The sequence below is a fragment of the Mastigoproctus giganteus genome, chromosome 9 (assembly GCF_048544385.1).
Source record: "Mastigoproctus giganteus isolate SK-2022 chromosome 9, ASM4854438v1, whole genome shotgun sequence".
In the NCBI taxonomy this organism is placed as follows: domain Eukaryota; kingdom Metazoa; phylum Arthropoda; class Arachnida; order Uropygi; family Thelyphonidae; genus Mastigoproctus; species Mastigoproctus giganteus.
The window spans coordinates 169,503,262-169,522,153 of NC_143583.1; the positions used below are offsets into that span (position 1 = coordinate 169,503,262).

The 18,892-nt window shown below is 37.0% G+C and overlaps 1 protein-coding gene across 1 annotated transcript in view; it reads left to right on the top strand.

Annotated features, from left to right (window-relative positions):
- LOC150080881 (uncharacterized) overlaps positions 1-18,892 on the top strand; it is a 597,772-nt gene that overhangs the window by 500,074 nt on the left and 78,806 nt on the right. Inside the window, exon 23 of the mRNA XM_090381140.1 lies at positions 15,633-15,825. Within this exon, the coding sequence (XP_090237266.1) occupies positions 15,633-15,825 (193 nt within the window). The remainder of the gene's footprint in view (positions 1-15,632; positions 15,826-18,892) is intronic.

The following is an 18,892-nucleotide window of genomic DNA, read 5'->3' on the forward strand; positions in this document are numbered from 1 at the left end:
ACTGTGATCACTTCCACCTAGTGGTTCATTTACCTGCAGATTCTTAATGCATGAAGAATCACTACTGATAATCAAATCAAGAGTATTACTCCCTCTAGTTGCCTCCCGAACATGTTGATGTAGAAAACAATCATCCAATAAATCTACAAAAGCCTTGCTAGTGTGTGAGTTACCAGCCCCCAAATTCCAGTCAATATCTGGGAAATTAAAATCTCCCATTATAAATAAGACTCTCTGATTTACTGGCCCACTCTATTTCCCTGTACAGTTTCTTATTATACTCATCAGAGTCATTAGGCCTATAGCACACTCCTACTCTCAATTTTGATCTCCCAATGCTTATGTCACACCAAACTGACTCGACATTGCACTGTCCAGCGATGTCCACTGGCTTCACTTCCTTGGATTTTATGTGTTTCTTAACTAATAGCATAACCCTTCCTCCCTTCCTATCCTGTCTGTTCTTCTGTAGACGTTGTACTCCCCAAATTCCAGTTCTGCATTCCTTATATCTGTGTGACATCACATCTCTGAAATCCCAACAATATCTGACTTTGATGTTTTGAGCAATACCTCAAATTCATCAAATTTATTTACTAATCTCCTAGCATTGGTGTACATGCAAGTATACATGCACCTGTTTCTATTCTTAGCTGCCCTAACACAACCCATGTGTTTACTTGTACCGCAATGACTCCTTGCAGTCTCTGAAATATCCTGCATCTTGTTTTTCAGGCTTCTGCTCATTCGAATAGAAGCAGTGCAAGAATCTCTTTCACCTCTGCCAGTGGCTACTGTTAATCTATGAGTCTTTGTCTCCCCCCAAGTTAGCAGTTTTCCGACCCACCTAACACTGCCGCAATAGCATCAGCAAATATTCTTGCACCTTTTCTATTTAAGTGTATCCCATCCCTGTAGAAGCAGTCTCTCCTGTTAACAAGTACAGTCCAGGCTGAAAAAAATTCTACCCCTTGAGCCTTGCACAATCTTTCCAGGGCCGAATTGATCGACAAGGCTCTCATCATATACTCCTTCCTATCGTGTCTGGGCAGAATTGCAGACACTTTCAAATTCAACTCTAATTCACGTTTTTTTTTTTTCAACAGTGACCTGTACTTGTCAAGTAATTCTGCCGGTCTCCTACTCTTGATATCATTTGTGGCAACGTGTACAACTATATCACCTTTTGTGCCCTTAAAAGATGATATCTGCTCTACAACGTCATCAACCTTTGCCCCTGGTAGACATACCCTGGTCCTGTTCCGCCTATCCTTTTCAAAGCATGTTCCCCGTTACCCTGACAGCAGAGTCACCAACAACTACTAGTTCCTGTGGGAGCTAGACATGACATATCAAAGACATGGCATCACTCAGAATAAAGAATGCAGAATTGAATACAATGGGTGTTATGCTCTTTGTTAAGAAGCATATAATATCTAAGGCAACTGAAGTCAATTGCCAATTGAAATGGGTGTCCAGTGCAACATTCCGTCAGTTTGGTGTGACATAAGCACTTGGAAACCAGAAATGAGAGTAAGAGTAAGTTAAGCGCCATTTTAAGCACCTCAATCACAGCAATTCATAGTTGCCTAACCCCAAACAAACAATGCAAATTTACAGAACTGAAGCTTTTCCAGGTAAGAGCAATCTTTTGTGCTCTTCACTAATCTTGTTGCTCTTCTCTGCACCCATTCCGACAGATCCACATCCTTCCTAAAAGAAGGCCTCCGGACTGTAATTAAGATGCATACTGTACTTGAGATGTGGCCTAACCATTGCCTTTTACAATGGAATAATTACGCCCTCTCCCTGCTGTATATCCTTAACAAAAATCCCATGAGGTTTCCTAGCAGCCCATCAGCAGTGCTCAGAGAACATCACATCTGACTGCAAAATTACCATCAAGTCTTTTAATTCTTTAATACCCTGAGTGTGGTACCATTTAGTTGATATTTTATTCTATGATTACTCATACTACCCATACGCAATGTCTTGCACTTGTCAATGTTAAACTTAAATTGCCAATTCTCAGTCCATCTGCCTAATTTTTCTAGATCTTGTGGTAGAATTATACCCTGATTACTGTCATTAACCTCCGTGCCAAATTTGTATTATCTGAAAACTTTGGCAAAAAGCCTGATATCCCTTTATCAATATCATTAATAAATACAGAAAACAATAATAATGTCAGCAGTGAACACTGGGGAACTATGCTAATAACAATTAGTATGTGAAGAGCAGCATCCATTAATGATCACTCTCTGTCTTCTCTATCTCTTTATCTATAGCAGTAAATTGCTATAGATAAAGAGATTATCTATAGCAATATTAATGCCAAATAAGAGTATTTTTTTTTAAGTAAATTAGTAAATTGCCATTAATGCCAAATAAGATATTATTTTTAAGTAAATTAGTAAATTGCCATTAATGCCAAATCAGAGTAATCTTAAATAAAAGTATTACTTCACCCCTGTCCTGTCCTCTCTGTCCTTCCAGTACAAATTATACTCTCTATATTCTTTGTGCCATAAAAAACTAAAACAAACAAAAACAAACTCCCTATATTCAAATTCTGCATCTCTTATGTCTAAGTGACACCATGTCTCCAATATTTCTACAATTTCCACACTTTATGACTTAACCAATACTTAACCAAATTATGACTTTACCAAATTAATTGAATTTATTCACTATGCTCCTAGCATTAGCATAAACGCAAGTATACATGCAGCTGCTCTTACTCTCAGCTACCATAACACAGCTCGTGTAATTGATTGTTCATTATGAGGACAGCCAGCAAACCTTGAAATCTCTGACACCTTGTTTTCCATGCTGCTGAATGTTCCAATAAAATGAGCATAAGAATTGCTTTCACCTCTACCTGCAGCTGTTAATCTATTAGTCTATATATCCCCCAAAGCTAGCAGTTTTCTTACCCACATAACACTGCCTCAATAAGCAAATATTTTTGCAACCCCTCCAACTTAAGCATATTCCTTTCCTGTAAAATCTGTTGCTTCTGTTAACAAGCACACAGACCATGAAAATGAAACGTTCTACCTCATGAACAGTTTTTTCGGGGCTTAATTGATTGAAAAGGCTGTCATCATGTATACCCTCCTATCATGTCTAGGCAGAATTGCAGACACTTTCAAATACAGTGACCTTAGCTGAACAACGGCAGGCGTATTCTGCACTACAAACACTGTATGTTTGCACATACCGTACATTACAAATTTACAATTTGAATATTGTTGAAAATGATATCTTCTTTATATGGAGTAAATCAAATTGACAAAACACTACATTGTGTGTTTTGTCAATATGATTCAAACCAACACATTCACACACGTGTGTGAATGCGTTAGTTTGAATTCTCATATTTTTAATGGTTCTGCAATCTTGAAAATGAAATAACTAGTAGTTTCATGAATATATTTTAAATTTACAGTGATTTTTTTCTAACAAAATTGTTTTTTTTGAAAATAACTTCTATAAAAATATGACATTTTTAAATTTTTCATTAATAAATAAATAATTACATATAATAAGTTTTTCAATTCATCAGGAAATAGTCAAGTATTGGTACATTGCAAGTAGAATTTTAAAAAATCAAACACTTTTTTTTTCATAAATAAAAAAAAAAGAAATGTGGGCCTATCAACTCTGAGCTAACATTAACATATGATAGATGTTATCTAAAGTTTGAGACCTGCTAGAGCATCTTGTTAAACACAGTAAAAATTCAATTTAAGAAATATATAAAATAGGAAATAAGCAACATAATCCCTACCATAAAAGGATGACTACTGAAACAATACAGAAAATACTGCCACTTTCCCATAGCTCTTTCAGACTTTATTATGTCCTTGACAAGTGAGGAGCCAAGCAAAAGAAAAATCATAACTCATGCCTCTTCTTAGTTTACATGGTCAATTAGTTTGTCTGTTCTGCCTGGCTCCTCACTAAGGAGTACATAAAAGTGTCTAAAGCAGCTGTATGGGGAATGGCAATATTTTTTCTCTATTGGGTTAATAGTCATCCTTTTATAGCCTGAATTATTTGATGTTGCTACTTATGGTTTTCTTAGCAGGTGTGTGCATTATTTCATCTCTGCACTATGCCACCAAGTCTGTTACAATTTCACAAGTAAGCCTGTTCCACTGGCTTGATGATTTGATGCACTACTCAAGAAACTCAAGAACGGCCTCCGTAGCCGAGTGGTCAGGAGCGGGAGTACAGTAGCACACGCTCTTTGAGTAGACCAGGGTTCAAGCCCCTGACTGCTGAATACGGTCGATCTGCCAACCCGCACTGGACCAGCGTGGCAGATTATGGTCCATTCCCCTCAGCATGAATTGTTGAGGAGGCTTCCATCCTGCAGTGGGTTGATAATGGCTGCACTTTACTTTTTTTTTTTTTTTTACTCAAGAAAAAGTTTTTTCTGTTTTTTCAGCAGTGCAACAAAGGCGGTTATATGCTGTACAAATTTTTTATATATGCAGCACAGGCAAAAAGATATATAACAGTGTGAACTCAGCAATACCCCTCTCATAACTGAACAAAGTTATGAGAGGGGTATTGCTGAGTTTCTAGTCACAGTATCCCTCTACTGTGGCTGTATCCCCCTAGTCACAGTAGAGGCAACAAGTTTATTCAATAACTGATACAGATGCCTCTACTGCACAACTTTTGTTGGCTCACACCTGACAGCTGCATCCAGTATACAAGGCATTCACAATACTATGGAACTTACAAAACAGGGATGCTTAGACTCAGTGATATTAAGTCTCATCAGCGAAAATATGCAAACAGATGATTCTAATGTCACAGAATAACCCAACTTTCTCAAAATTTGTTGCAATCAACTCACAAGTCAGACATTAATATTAGCTGCAATGGTATTTTAGATTTTCAAGTAGTGCCCACAACAAACTTCACACACCTAACAAAATTAGATTGATCTTAAGGCATCCTTAATTGTTCTAAGCAATGAATTATACAGATTTTAACTGTTATTAACTTTAGAATAACTTTACAATTTTAAACCTATAATTAGGATCTGGAAAGATTGAGCAGATGGGCTGAGAGGTGGCAAATTAAGTTTTACATTGACAAATGTAAAGTACTACATATGGGAAACAGCAACCCCAGAGCAATGTATCAACCCTGTGGTACTACACTGACAGTGGTAGAGAATGAAAGGGACCTGGGGGTGGTTGTGCAGGCAGACATGAAGTTCTCTGAGCAGTGTAGACGGGCTGCAAGAATAGCTCATGGTGTCTTATTAATGATATACAGGAATTTTTCTAGCAAGGATAAGGAGGTGATTATTCCCTTGTATAAGGCAATGGTCAAGCCGCACCTTGAGTACTGTATACAGGTCTGGAGACCTCATTTCAAGAAGGATGTAGAGCTGCTGGAACGAGTACAGAGAAGGGCAATAAGGTTAGGGAACGGAACGAAGGGTTGCTCTTACGAAGAAAGGCTTAAGTTTTGTAAATTACAGTGTCTGGAGACTAGGCACCGGCAAGGTGATCTGATAGAGGTGTACAAAGCCTTGAATGGGTTAAGCATGCTCAATGCTGATGGGATACTGCTTCTTGCTCAGAATAATCACCCGAGAGGGCATAAATTCAAACTGAGGAAAGACAGATGTAGGATAGATGTGCGGAAATTTGCCTTTAGCCAGCGGGTAGTTGATTGGTGGAACAGACTTCCATCTCTTGTTGTTTGTGGAAGTCGATAGCCTAAATAAATTTAAGGCTCAGCTGGACAGGTATTTCGAACGAACGGAGGGGTGAAGTGGAAGGGGGTTTTTTTTTGGTTTTTTTTGGCTGATTCTGCATAAGCTTGCTTTCTTGCATCAAATGCCTCTACTAATGCTAATATCTCCACAATATATATGCATTTAAACCTTGGCCAGTACTTCGTATTCATTAAATTCACTTACTATACTCCTAGAATTAGTGTAGACACAGTTATGCTTGCAAGAGTTTTTGCTTTTAGTAACTGTAACACAACCCATGAATTTTCTGGTTCTTCAAGGACCCCCCCCAGCAGTCCTTAAAATCCCTGACATCTTTCTTTCCGAGTTGCTGCATAGAAGCAGTGCAAGAATCTTTTACACTGCCTCCAGCCTATTAGTCTGTTTATTCCCTTCCCCAAGTTAGAAGCTTTCCAACCCACCTGACACTGCCTTGACAGCATCAGGAAATATTCTTGCACCAAATCTATTTAAGTATATTCTAACCTGGCACTCTCCTCTTAACAAGCATAAGCCATGCTAAGAAAAATTCAATCTATTAACCTTGCACAGTCTCTCTAGGGCCAAATTGATTGACAACATCAATGTTTGGGCAAAATTGCAGACACTTTCAAATTTAATCCTATGTTGCAACTTTTTCTCAATATTGCCCTATATCTGCTAAGCAAAACCTCAGATTTCCTACTCTTTATATTATTAGTACCAACAAATACAACCATATCACCTTTGTGCTGTTAAAAGATGAAGGTTGCTCTACAGTGTCATCAAATTTAGCCCCTGAAAAACATACCCTGGTGCTATTCCATCTGTCTGGTTTGTACAATATATTTCCTATTTGCCTGACAATTGAGTCATAAGGTATAGCTAATATCTGTTCCAAGGGTGTCTTCTGTAGAGGATGCTATTGTATGGTTTGATTCTGGATAATGGGATTCAATGATGGGCTGGGCAGTTGAGTTACCTGGTGGGTATGTGATTTTAATCCTTTGAGAGCATTACCCCTATTCTTCAAGCCATTATCTAAGCCATTACACAAAGCACACACACAAAGGCACACATTCAGCCATAGGGTACATACACTCTATGGTTGAATCATGTCCTGATAAAGATAGCTTTGCAAACTTAGTAAAAGTAATGCACATGATAATATAATCATGATTCACAGGAGAACTGTCGCAGAAACTCTACCCTGAACTAGATTATCTTACTGCTTTTAGCTCATTGCTTTGCTGCTTTAGTTTGAGATATGATTTTATTCTAAATTTAATTTAATATAGAATAATTCAATATATGAAACTAATAGTTAAGAAATTAATAATGGTACTATTCCAGCTTATTTGATGGCATTAAAATAACATATGTTATTTTAAAATATGTAATATACTCTCTGATACAGTTATGACACAAAATCATGTTTTATTGCTATAAATGTATAGTTTTTGGACCTAATAAAAACACTTATGATATTGATTGCATTCTTAGAAAACCACTATACTGCAGCTATGTTATTCCTATATCAAAATTCTAACCATTGCAGCATAATGTATGTATCCTGCTTTCATTTGCAGCAATGTTTTTCAGGGGGCTTGACTGACTCTCCTGTTGTAAGGACACTTCCTATGCCCTTAAATTCTTCATAACAGATAAAATTAATTATCTGTTATCGGGAGCCTGTTTATAAAGACAGAATGTGAAGTTTTATTGAACAAACATTGTACTGGTCTCTCTGAGGCTTGTAACAGACATTTTTGTAGGCATAACAGACTGGGGCTTGCTAATGGAAGTGATATTTATGACTGATATTTATATCTATGAGTCAAGTGGACCAAATGTTAGTTTCATTGTTCTGCAACAGCCAAGTCCTCTACTTGAACCGTCACAATGGTGGGACTGTTGGTAACTGTAGGTATATGAGGGGGCATCAATAAGATCTCCGACCTTCTTCTAATCTATGAATGTAATAGTAATAATGGCATGTGATACAAGAAAGCAAGTGTATGAGCTTATGCACCATCAGCCAAAAAAAAATATATATATATATATACAGGGTGTATCGTAAATAGTGGTCCAGAGTAAAGGAGTCGGTACACTGTGTTCTTAGGTATCACGTACTGAATTTCAGTTACTTTTAGTCAAGATTCTCGGAAAAAAATAAATTTCATTTTTTTTTAAAATTTCTGTGTCTTGCATCACTAATTTGCCTATAATTTCAACAAATATCAATATTGGCTGTCCCGCTCACTTTGCTGTTATTGTACGAGAACATTTAAATCAAACTTTTCCACAAAGATGGATTGGGCGGTTAGGCCCAATTTTATGGCCACTACGTTCACCGAATCTCAACCCCCTAGATTTTTTCTACTGGGGGTGTCTGAAAGAAAAGGTCTACAAAGAGGAAATCACTTCTGTCGAACAATTGTGTCAAAGGATTCAAACAGCGGCTGAAGAAATTAATGCAAACGGATTTGCTCGCAGACTCAAACGATCTTTTATTCGGCGATGCAGAGCATGCATCACCACTAATGGTGGCCATTTTGAGCATTTCGTTTAGTTGAAATAAATAGTTAATTTGAAAAGAATGTTTTATTTCAAAAAACCCAATCAAAGAACTTAAAATAAAAAAGCTTTGAATCCAAAATATCTTAGGCAATTAAGCTGCTTTTTGTTTTAAATGCCAATAACTTTTTTTTCTGAACTGTTAGCAATTAATGTTGTACCATTTTAGAATCTTGATTTAATAATGATTTTTTTAAATTAATGGGCACTGACAATGTAGTACATTTTTTTTAGACAATATGCACCTAAAGTCACATGACTTTTTGGAGATGAGTATCGAAATAGGAAAAAAATGAATTTCTTTAAAAACCTTTGACTTTAAATTTGTCGAATGTATTTGTTTACGATAGTGCACCTATTCAGGAGTAATACTAAAAAAACAGAATTAAAAAATATTGATATTTGTTGAAATTATAGACAAATTAGTGATGCAAGACAGAAATTTAAAAAAAAAATGAAATTTATTTTTTTCCAAGAATCTTGACTAAAAGTAACTGAAATTCCTGTACGTGATACCTAAGAACACAGTGTACCGACTCCTTTACTCTGGACCACTATTTACGATACAAACACCCTGTATATCACACAACCATTCCCTCTAAATGTTTGTCCAGTTCTTCCTTAAATTTATTTAACATATCAACTTCCACAATGACAGATGCAAGTTTGTTCCAGCAATTAACCACCCACTGGCTAAAGGCAAATTACCACACATCTATTCTACAGCTGTCTTTCCTTAATTGGAATTTATGCCCTCTTAGGTTAGTAATCTGAACAAGTTGAAGAATCTCATCAGAATTCAGCGTGCTCAACCCATTCAAGGCCTTATACACCACAATCAGATCACCTTGCAGGTGCCTAGTCTCCAACTGCTGCAATTTGCAGAACTTAAGCCTCTCTTGCATTAGCATTAGTAGAGGCATATGATACAAGAAAGCAAGCTTATGCAGCGTCAGCCAAAGAAAAAAAAAAAAACTTCCACTTCACCCCTCCGTTCGTTCGAAATACCTGTCCAGCTGAGCCTTAAATTTATTTAGGCTATCAACTTCCTCAACAAGGGATGGAAGTCTGTTCCACCAACCAACTACCCGCTGGCTAAAGGCAAATTTCCACACATCTATCCTACATCTGTCTTTCCTCAATTTGAATTTATGCCCTCTCAGGTGATTATTCTGAGCAAGAGGAAGAATCCCATCATCATTGAGCATGCTCAAATCATTCAAGGCTTTATACACCTCTATGAGATCACCTCGCCGGTGCCTAGTCTCCAGACACTGTAATTCGCAAAACTTAAGCCTTTCTTCGTAAAAGCAACCCTTCGTTCCATTCACCAATCTTGTTGTCCTTCTCTGTACTTGTTCTCGCAGCTCTACATCCTTCTTGAAATGAGGCCTCCAGACCTGTATACAGTACTCAAGGTGTGGCCTGACCATTGCCCCATACAAGTGAATAATCACCTCCTTATCCCTGCTAGGAAAATTCCTGTATATCATTGACAAGATACCATGAGCTACTCTTGCTCATCTGCCCATCTGCACTACTCAGAGAACTTCATATCTGCCTGCACAATTACCCCCAGGTCCTTTTCATTCTCTACCACTGTCAGTGTAGTACCGCAGAGTTGATACATTGCTCTGGGGTTGCTGTTTCCCATATGTAGTACTTTACATTTGTCAATGTTAAACTTCATTTGCCACCTCTCAGCCCATCTGCTCAATCTTTCCAGATCCTGTTGCAGCAGCATAGCGTCAGTAGTGTCTTTAACAACCCTTCCAACCTTTGTATCGTCTGCAAACTTGGACATTAAGCTTGATATACCATCATCAATATTATTTATAAATACAGAAAACAATAATGGACCCAACACTGAACCCTGAGGGACTCCACTAATAACATTAGTCCACGATGAGCAGTGTCCATTGATTACCGCTCTCTGTCTTCTCCCCCCCAACCACCCCTTAATCCATAGCAGCAATTTGCCTCCAATGCCACACTGCTCCAATTTGTGCAGCAGTCTTTCATGTGCGACAGTATCAAAAGCCTTTCTAAGATCCAAGTATATAATATCAAAGTTATTCCCTGCATCCAGTTCTGTTCTGACTGCATCATAGTATCCATTCAAATTGGTCAGGCAAGATTCCCATAAAACAAAACCATGCTGTGTCCGAGCTATAACTGAAGTCTTGTCTAGATGATCCTGCAGTGCTTCTTTAACCAGTGCCTCCATTAATTTTCCAGGAACAGAAGTTAAACTCACAGGTCTATAATTATTTGTATCAGCCTTTGATCCTCCTTTGAGAATTGCGGTCACATTTGCACATCTCCAGTCTATGGGTACCTCCCCTGAGTCCAAGGAAGCTCTCATAATTATGGCTAAGGGTTTGCTTACTTCCTTTGCTGCCTCCTTTAATATAACTGGGTAGATCCCATCCACCCCAGGTGCCTTTCTTGTGTTTATCTTCAACAATTTCTCTTCCACTTTACTCTCAGTTATTACAAGATTGTCTAGCTTACTGCCAGAGTTGAATACACCTCTGGCATTCCCCTTGTTGAATAACTCCTCATGTGTGAATGTCAATGCAAAATATTCATTTAGTTTCTTAGCTACCTGAGCAGGATCATCAACAGTTGAACCGTCGATATCAAGTGGACCAATCTGATTCATCGCCTTCCTTCTAGAGTTTACATAAATAAAGAACTCCTTGCTGTTTTTCTTTGCATCCCTTGCTAAAGATTTTCCATAATCTGCCTTCGCCAGCCTAACCTCCTTTGTAACTTGGTTACAGATCAACTTGTGTCTATCATAGGCTTCTGTGTTACGTGTTAATTTATATGTATCCCATGCAATTTTCTTCTCTGCCATATGTCTCATTAGCTCATCTCACATCCATTTAGGCCTAAACCTTGAACAATATTTCTTAGTTGGTATGTAAAGCCTAGTAGCCTCCAAGATAAGGTCTTTGAATGCTTCCCATTTTGAATTTGCTGTTGGTAACATCATCAGTTGGTCCCACTGTACAGAATTTAAATACTGTCTCAGACCATCGTTGTTGCCTTTACGAAAGCAATAACCCGTCCCTTTACCCCTGATGGTAGTTACCTCTTTGAGTAAATCCCACTTCAGCACACTGTGATCACTGCCACTTAGTGGTTCCTTTATCTGCAGATTCTTAATGCATGAAGAATCACTACTAATAATCAAATCAAGAGTATTACTCCCTCTAGTTGCCTCCAACATGCTGATGTAGAAAACAATCATCCAATAAATCCACAAAAGCGTTGCTAGTGTGTGAGTGAACTCACACTGGAATTTGTGAGCGAACTCACAAATTCCAGTCAATATCTGGGAAATTAAAATCCCCCATTATAAGACTCTCTGATTTACTGGCCCACTCTATTTCCCTGTACAGTTTCTTATTATACTCATCAGAGTCAATTAGGCCTATAGCACACTCCTACTCTCAATTTTGATCTCCCAATGCTTATGTCACACCAAACTGACTTGACACTGCACTGTCCAGCGATGTCGACTGGCTTCACTTCCTTGGATTTTATGTGTTCCTAACTTATAGTATAACCCCTCCTCCCATCCTATCCTGTCTATCCTTTCTGTAGAGGTTGTACTCTCCAAATTCCAGTTCTGCATTCCTTATATCTGTGTGATGCCACGTCTCTGATATCCCAACAGTATCCGCCTTTGATGTTTTGAGCAATACTTCAAATTCATCAAATTTATTTACCAAACTCCTAGCATTGGTGTACACCAAGTATACATGCACCTGTTTCTATTCTTAGCTACCCTAACACAACCCATGTGTTTTTAGTTGTACCTCAATGACTCCCAGCAGTCTCTGAAATATCCTGAATCTTGTTTTTCAGGCTTCTACTCATTCCAATAGAAGCAGTGCAAGAATCACTTTCACCTCTGCCAGTGGCTACTGTTAATCTATTAGTCCTTGTATCTCCCCATGCTAGCAGTTTTCTGACCCATCTAACACTGCCTCGATAACATCAGCAAATATTCTTGCACTGTTTCTATTTAAGTGTATACTATCCTGTAGAAGCAGTCTCTCCTGTTAACAAGTATAGACCAGGCTGAAAAAAATTCTACCCTTTGAACCTTGCACAATCTTTCCAGGGCCGAATTGATCGACAAGACTCTCATCATATACTCCCTCCTATCATGTCTGGGCAGAATTGCAGACACTTTCAAATTCAACCCTAATTCACAGCTTTTTTTTAACAGTGACCTGTACTTGTTAAGTAATTCTGCCAGTCTCTTCCTCTTAATATCATTAGTGATTTTATTGTTGTTGTTTTATTGAGTGTATTGCTTGTATTGTATTGTATGAATGTTTTGTTTTATTGATTGTATTGTTTATCTAATATATGCCAGATATAATATAGTAATATATGCCAGAAGTTTCATTGCTCTAATTCTTGTTTCTTTTGTTACAGAGCTGAATGTGTGACAGAGTGTCATCATGGATAAAGTTGAAAAATGGTCCATTTTTCAAATTCCTGTTTTTGAAAGGCAAACAGCCAAAACTATCCACGAACGAAGAGATGTCTATGGTGTATGGGGGATATTTGTCCATTGTATGGTGTTGTAGAACATTGGTGTAAATAGTTGAAGTGTGGTGGGCAGAGCTTCCATGATGAGGAAAGATGTGGGTGGCCTTCCTGAATGTGTGGAGAAAATTTAACAGCTGATCCCCAGTGACTGCTAAATAACAATTAAACAGATAATTGCTGAGACTAGGATAAGCTGTGGATCAGTTGAGAGCATAATTCTCAATGATTTGAATATGAATAAGATCTCAGAATGATGGATTCCTTGCTTGCTCACATATCTTCAGAAAGAAAAAAGGCAGGTCTGCTCTGTTGAATTGACAGCAATCCTGACTTGTTTTTTTCCTGATTGGTGACTATGGATGAATTATGGATACTTCACTTTGACCTAGAAATAAAACAGGTTTTGAAACAATGGAAACATCCATCATTACCAACTTGCAAAAAGGCCAGAGTGCAACCATCTTCAGGGAAGGTGTTGCTATAAGTTTTCTGGGATGAGATGGGCACTGTATTCACAGATTACCTGGAGAAGGGTACCGCCATCAATGCACATTACTACAGCAACTTACTGATGCAATTACATATGATAATTAAAGAAAAGCAACATGGAATGCTCAGAAATTCCATGTGTGTGCTGTTGCTTCACAGCAATGCACCAGCCCACACTGCTGTTGCACCACTGATCTTGCCCTTCATATCTTTCCATACTCGCCACCTTGTGATGCCTTCCTCTTTCAGCAGCTCAAATAATTTGTGTGTGGAAAGCATTCTTTTGGCAATGCAGAAGTCATTTCTGCAGCACAAGCTTGGTTTCAAGAGCAAAGTTAGACCTGCTACAAAAATGGCATAAGGAAGTGCTGCAAAAGATGGTAGAAAAGTGTTGCTTTGGCTGCTGACTATATAGAGAATGAGTAATATATGTTCCAAATCTCAACTTCTTGGGACATATAGAACATGGTAAGAGGAAAAATTTTTGATACCCCCCCCTCGTACTCTCCATGTGCAAGTCCTGCAACATGCACCTGGTATACTGGAGATGGCCATTCAGGTGTGAACCAACGTAAGCAGGGTTTGACATATGGCAGCCACATCACACAGAGGAATGTGCCCTCTCCGTGTCATCAGGCAACATTAAGTAGTAGATGACCCTCATCATCAGTTGCAGTACCACCAATTTCCCTATGTTTTTCCAACAGAAGGTTTGAGAAGAATTCTGAACAATCTTGATTCCGAGAAAGCTTCAGTTTGTAATGACTTTTCTCTTCTTTTTCTCAAAACCTGTGCCCATAAGCTTGCTCCTCTTCTGTGTTGCCTTTATACACTTTCTGATTCCATTGGTGTTTTTTCTTTCTTCTTGGAATTGGCTCATATCCAACCATCACTAAAAAGGGTGACAAATCTCTTTTGTCTAATTATCACCCTATTGCTATATATATATATATATATATATATATATACCTATACTATTTCCAGAATAATGATGAAATCTATCAACCACCAACTCCTAAAATATTCTTGAAACTTTCTGTCTTATCAATAATTGCTAGTGTGGATTCTATCAGTGCCAATCTACTCATGATTTAATGGCTTATGTTACTCTTTTTTGAAATAGTTTGATGGAAAAGTTGGTGATGAAGCTCAAGCATTTGTTCTTGATATTTCTAATTCTTTTGATTATGTTTGACATAAAAGTCTTCTGAACAAGTTTCCTATTTAATGGATTGCTGACTGTTTGTTGCAGTTGGGTCCAATTTTGAGCTCTTTGTCTTCTGACAAAGTAAATAGCTCTTTGTCTTCTGACCTCACTGATGCTGGTGTTTCCCAAGGTTCAATTTTTTATTCTACTCTTTTCCTATTGTACATTAATGACCTTCTTCCTTGTGAAAATTCTATCCATAGTTTTTCTGATTATAACACATTAGATTCCACCATCCAATTAGAGAGACCTTTTCCTGCACCAACAGGACAAGGTTTCTCAAATTTCTTGAATATCCTCCATCAGGTAATTAAATGACAATATCCAGGTCATTCTTCAGTGGGGCAAAGAAAACTTAGTTAATTTTAATCCCTCAAAAAACCTCAGTCCTGTCTTATTTCTCACAAAAGAGTCAACTGCTCTTTTGCCCATCTTATATGACACCCAGATTTCTAAATACGATCATATATCTCTTCTAGGAATTACACTCGCTTCTAATTTCCTCTGTCATAAGTTCAACACAAGTTGGTTTCTCTACATCCAAAAAACTGAGTTTTCTTTTTCATTCTTTGTGTTAAAGAAGAATTAAGAATAAGCACATAATACTTGGCAGAATAAGGGTTATTCTGTCCAATTATGTGCTGTTTTTGCACCATGTCAAGTTAATGTGTGTATGTGTGGGGGGGGGGGTTCTAGAGAGAAAGAATAACCTTCAGTTTCCCACACACACACACACACACACACACACACACACACACACACACACACACACACACACGTACACACTAGTAATCTGGGTTTATATTAGCTATGTGGATTTTCATCCAATCTGGATGAAAAACCTGGAATGCTGAGCAGCAGAGAACATGTCAAATAAAATTAGGATCAACTATTTGACTGTACTGTTTTTAAGTATAGTCTTTACTATTTTTAGAATGGGTATTGATTTAATTAAATAAATTCCATATTTAAATTTGCATGATGCTAATGAATATTTAACACTATGATTGGGCATCTGATTATTATCTTGTTTTATAGGTTTTACAAACTTATAGTATTCCTGGGCTGTCCTACACACAGTGTGAAAGATACTAAGGTTCATGAAGTGTGTAAGGTAATAAGTGAGTTTTCTCTGGAATACCGTACAACACGGGAAAAAGTCTTGCAACAAATGGAGAAAAAAGCAGCTCAAAAGGAAAAGACCAGATTTAAAGAAAGAACTGTCTCAAATGTAAGTTTAACCTGATCATTTAAGAGTTTCCTTTATGTGATCACTACTACAGACACAAGCAGCTGATAGAAATGATATGTAACTTGTTTCTATTTCCTGCTCAGTGAAATCACCACTGCTCTTTCATTGGTGAGGCAGATTTGCCTCACCAATGAGGCAAATGAGTATGGGTAATGTAATGCTCCTGTGGAAAATTACTTCTGTTACTCTGCATTATATTTTCTCAATTTAGAAATGAACTTAGGAGAGCACCAATAATGTCACTACTGTCTGTTGTAATTTCTCTTCTACTAGCCAAATTCATATTTAAAGTGTTTGAAAATTTGTGAACTAAACTCTCAAATTCAGCAAGACTAAATACAAGTCAAATGTGAATTCTCAACAGAATTAACATAATTCTGTTCACAAGGCAGATCTCCCTAATAAAACAAGGCCTCAGTGAATGAAAGCACACACAACATTTCAGTAACTCATAAACCACCTTTCTTTCACCTTGATTAATATGGCTGTAGTCTTAAGCTATGACAGCCTCAACTGCAAAATACCATATTTTGCATAATGATGTCTTTATTCTTAGCTGTGATTAGATAAAGACTATGTTCAAAATGTTAAGGTTACTTTGAAAAAAAAAAAAAAAAAACAGCAGCAAGTTCCTTTATTGTGTGACCATTACAGTTCAACATATAATATAATAGAGGCAACACAAAGAAGAATTGCTGAATTAAATGTGGAAATTTTGCTGATTCCAATTGGACATCTCAATTAACAAATCCTTTATTTATGTGTATGGAGTAGACCAGAGGCATGGAAGCATCAAATTCTGAGTTGGTACCAACATGAATGAAGCAACTGACCATTTCCCAGGTGTGCAAATTGGAAAAAAAATCAGTGTGAGTTAGTGAAACATGAGACAATTGCTATGTCTTTTAAGAAATATTGAATCAGCTATGTCCTTGGTGGTCCTGAATATGATGCAATCTTTGAAGAAAGTGATAGCTCAGACCATAACATCAGTACTAAGGAGTGTGACAGTAGCCGCATTATGTTACCGGTATTATACAATGAGAGCACTTTCTTTTACACTGATATTTTGCTTAGAAAGCACTTGTGAATTTCATATATATATGCAATAAAATATTTCTTTCCAAAATTTGCCTTCTTAGACGCCTGGTGCATCTTACCTTCTGAGAAATATGGTATTTATTAAAATGAAGGCCTGAAAGTAAAAAAATAAAATAAAATAATAATAAAAAAAATTTTTAAATAAATAAATAAGAAAATAAAAATTTAAAAATTAATAAAAAATAATAAGAGAAAAAAAAAAAAACCTTAATCAAAGAATAGGAAATCTGGATATTGCACTGTAACCCACCTGGATGTATACATGAAATTGAAAATAATTCTTAAATTGATATGTTAAAAGAAGTCATTTGAGGCCAAAAAAACTACTGCAAAATCTGAATTAGCAAGCAAGTTAAATATCTTAATTCCAGACTTGATTTACTATTTTGAAAAGATTTTGGAGCTTCACTAATAACCTAGTCTAGCAAGGGTATCTGGAAGCTTGGGTTGCAAGATTGATTTTGAGAGCCTTCTATTTTAAATAATTAAAATATGTATAGGTGTTTAATTAAAAGGCACCATGGTCAATCCTTCTTATTTTTATGTTTAGGCTCTTTGTTACCTGGATTTTTTTTTTGTCATATTTAAACTGAAATTTTAGAATTTGTTTGTTAATTTTGGGCTATGTATCATTTGCATTTTAATATTTCTAATTTAAAATTTTGCTTTATAAACTGCTTTTTTTTCTCATTAGAAAAATTATTCCCTGTCATTGGTTTAGTCAAAAAAGGTCATTACCATACTTCTAAAACAAATGCAAACTGATTTTATTTGAAAAAAAAGAAAAAAAAAAAGAAAATATATGTGACACAACTGCCCTTTTATAGCTAAAAGTGTATACTGAAGAGCAAAGATCACATTCAATTATTGTTTCATTTATTTTTTTTCTTTTTCCCCTTCAAATGAAATTGGTTTACATTTGTTTCAGAAGTACAGGGATAAAATTTTGAAACTAAAGTGACCAACGAGCAACTTTTCCAGTGAGAAAAAAGCAGTTCATTAGGCAAAATTTAAATTAAAGAAAAAATAAAGTAAACCTAAATGGTAATACTTAGTCCAATTTTAATATAAAATTCAAAAATTTCAGCACAAAATACATAAAAGTAACAGACAAATAGCCTAAACCTAAAAATAAGAAAAATAGATGGAGTGCCCTTTTTTTACTAGTCATAAATGCCTTGTCATTATATATAATATACACTCAGTAATCACTGAATTATGATCACCCCCCCCATCTGTAATGGGCTGTGCTGCATAGCTCACAGTATAAAAAGTCAAAGAGCTTCCTGCACTAGAGCAATGGTAATTTGCATCTGGTCATGCAAGTCAAAGGATAAAGTAGCAATTATGGGACATAGTAAAGATATCACAGAGTTTCAAAAGGGCATAATTGTGGGAGCTTGTGCATATCAGAAACCCACATCTTGTGGGTCGCTTACAGCCTACTGTGGCTAATATGTACCAAAGAATGGTGTCTTTTTTTTTTTTTTTTTTTTTTTTTTTTGATTTGGTAGTTGTTGGCGCATCGGCTTCTGTGGCCATATTGCACCTCCCAAGGTTTTTTGCAGTACTTTGATCCAAGCCCGAGGCGGGAATCGAACCCGCGACCTTTGGGTTGCCGGGCAGGTACTTTACCCACTCGGCTAGCCCGGTCGGCAAGAATGGTGTCAAATGCATCAAAAGAACTGTAAAGGATTATGCAAGGTAGATGTTTGTGGTGAGTGAAGGGTGTTGTTTGTTTGTTTGTTATTTGGTTTTTAGGAATATTAGCAACTAAGGCCATATTGCTCTGGGGATATGCGGTGGTCATTCCCTGACCTTTCCGCATCCCCCATATTTGGTGGTCACGGGCTCGAACCCCGGTCTATGAGTGAAGGGTGCAGCATGTTATATGTGCTCAGTGGCGGGTCAGTGCAAATTAAAAATGTATTATCGTATGTTTAAT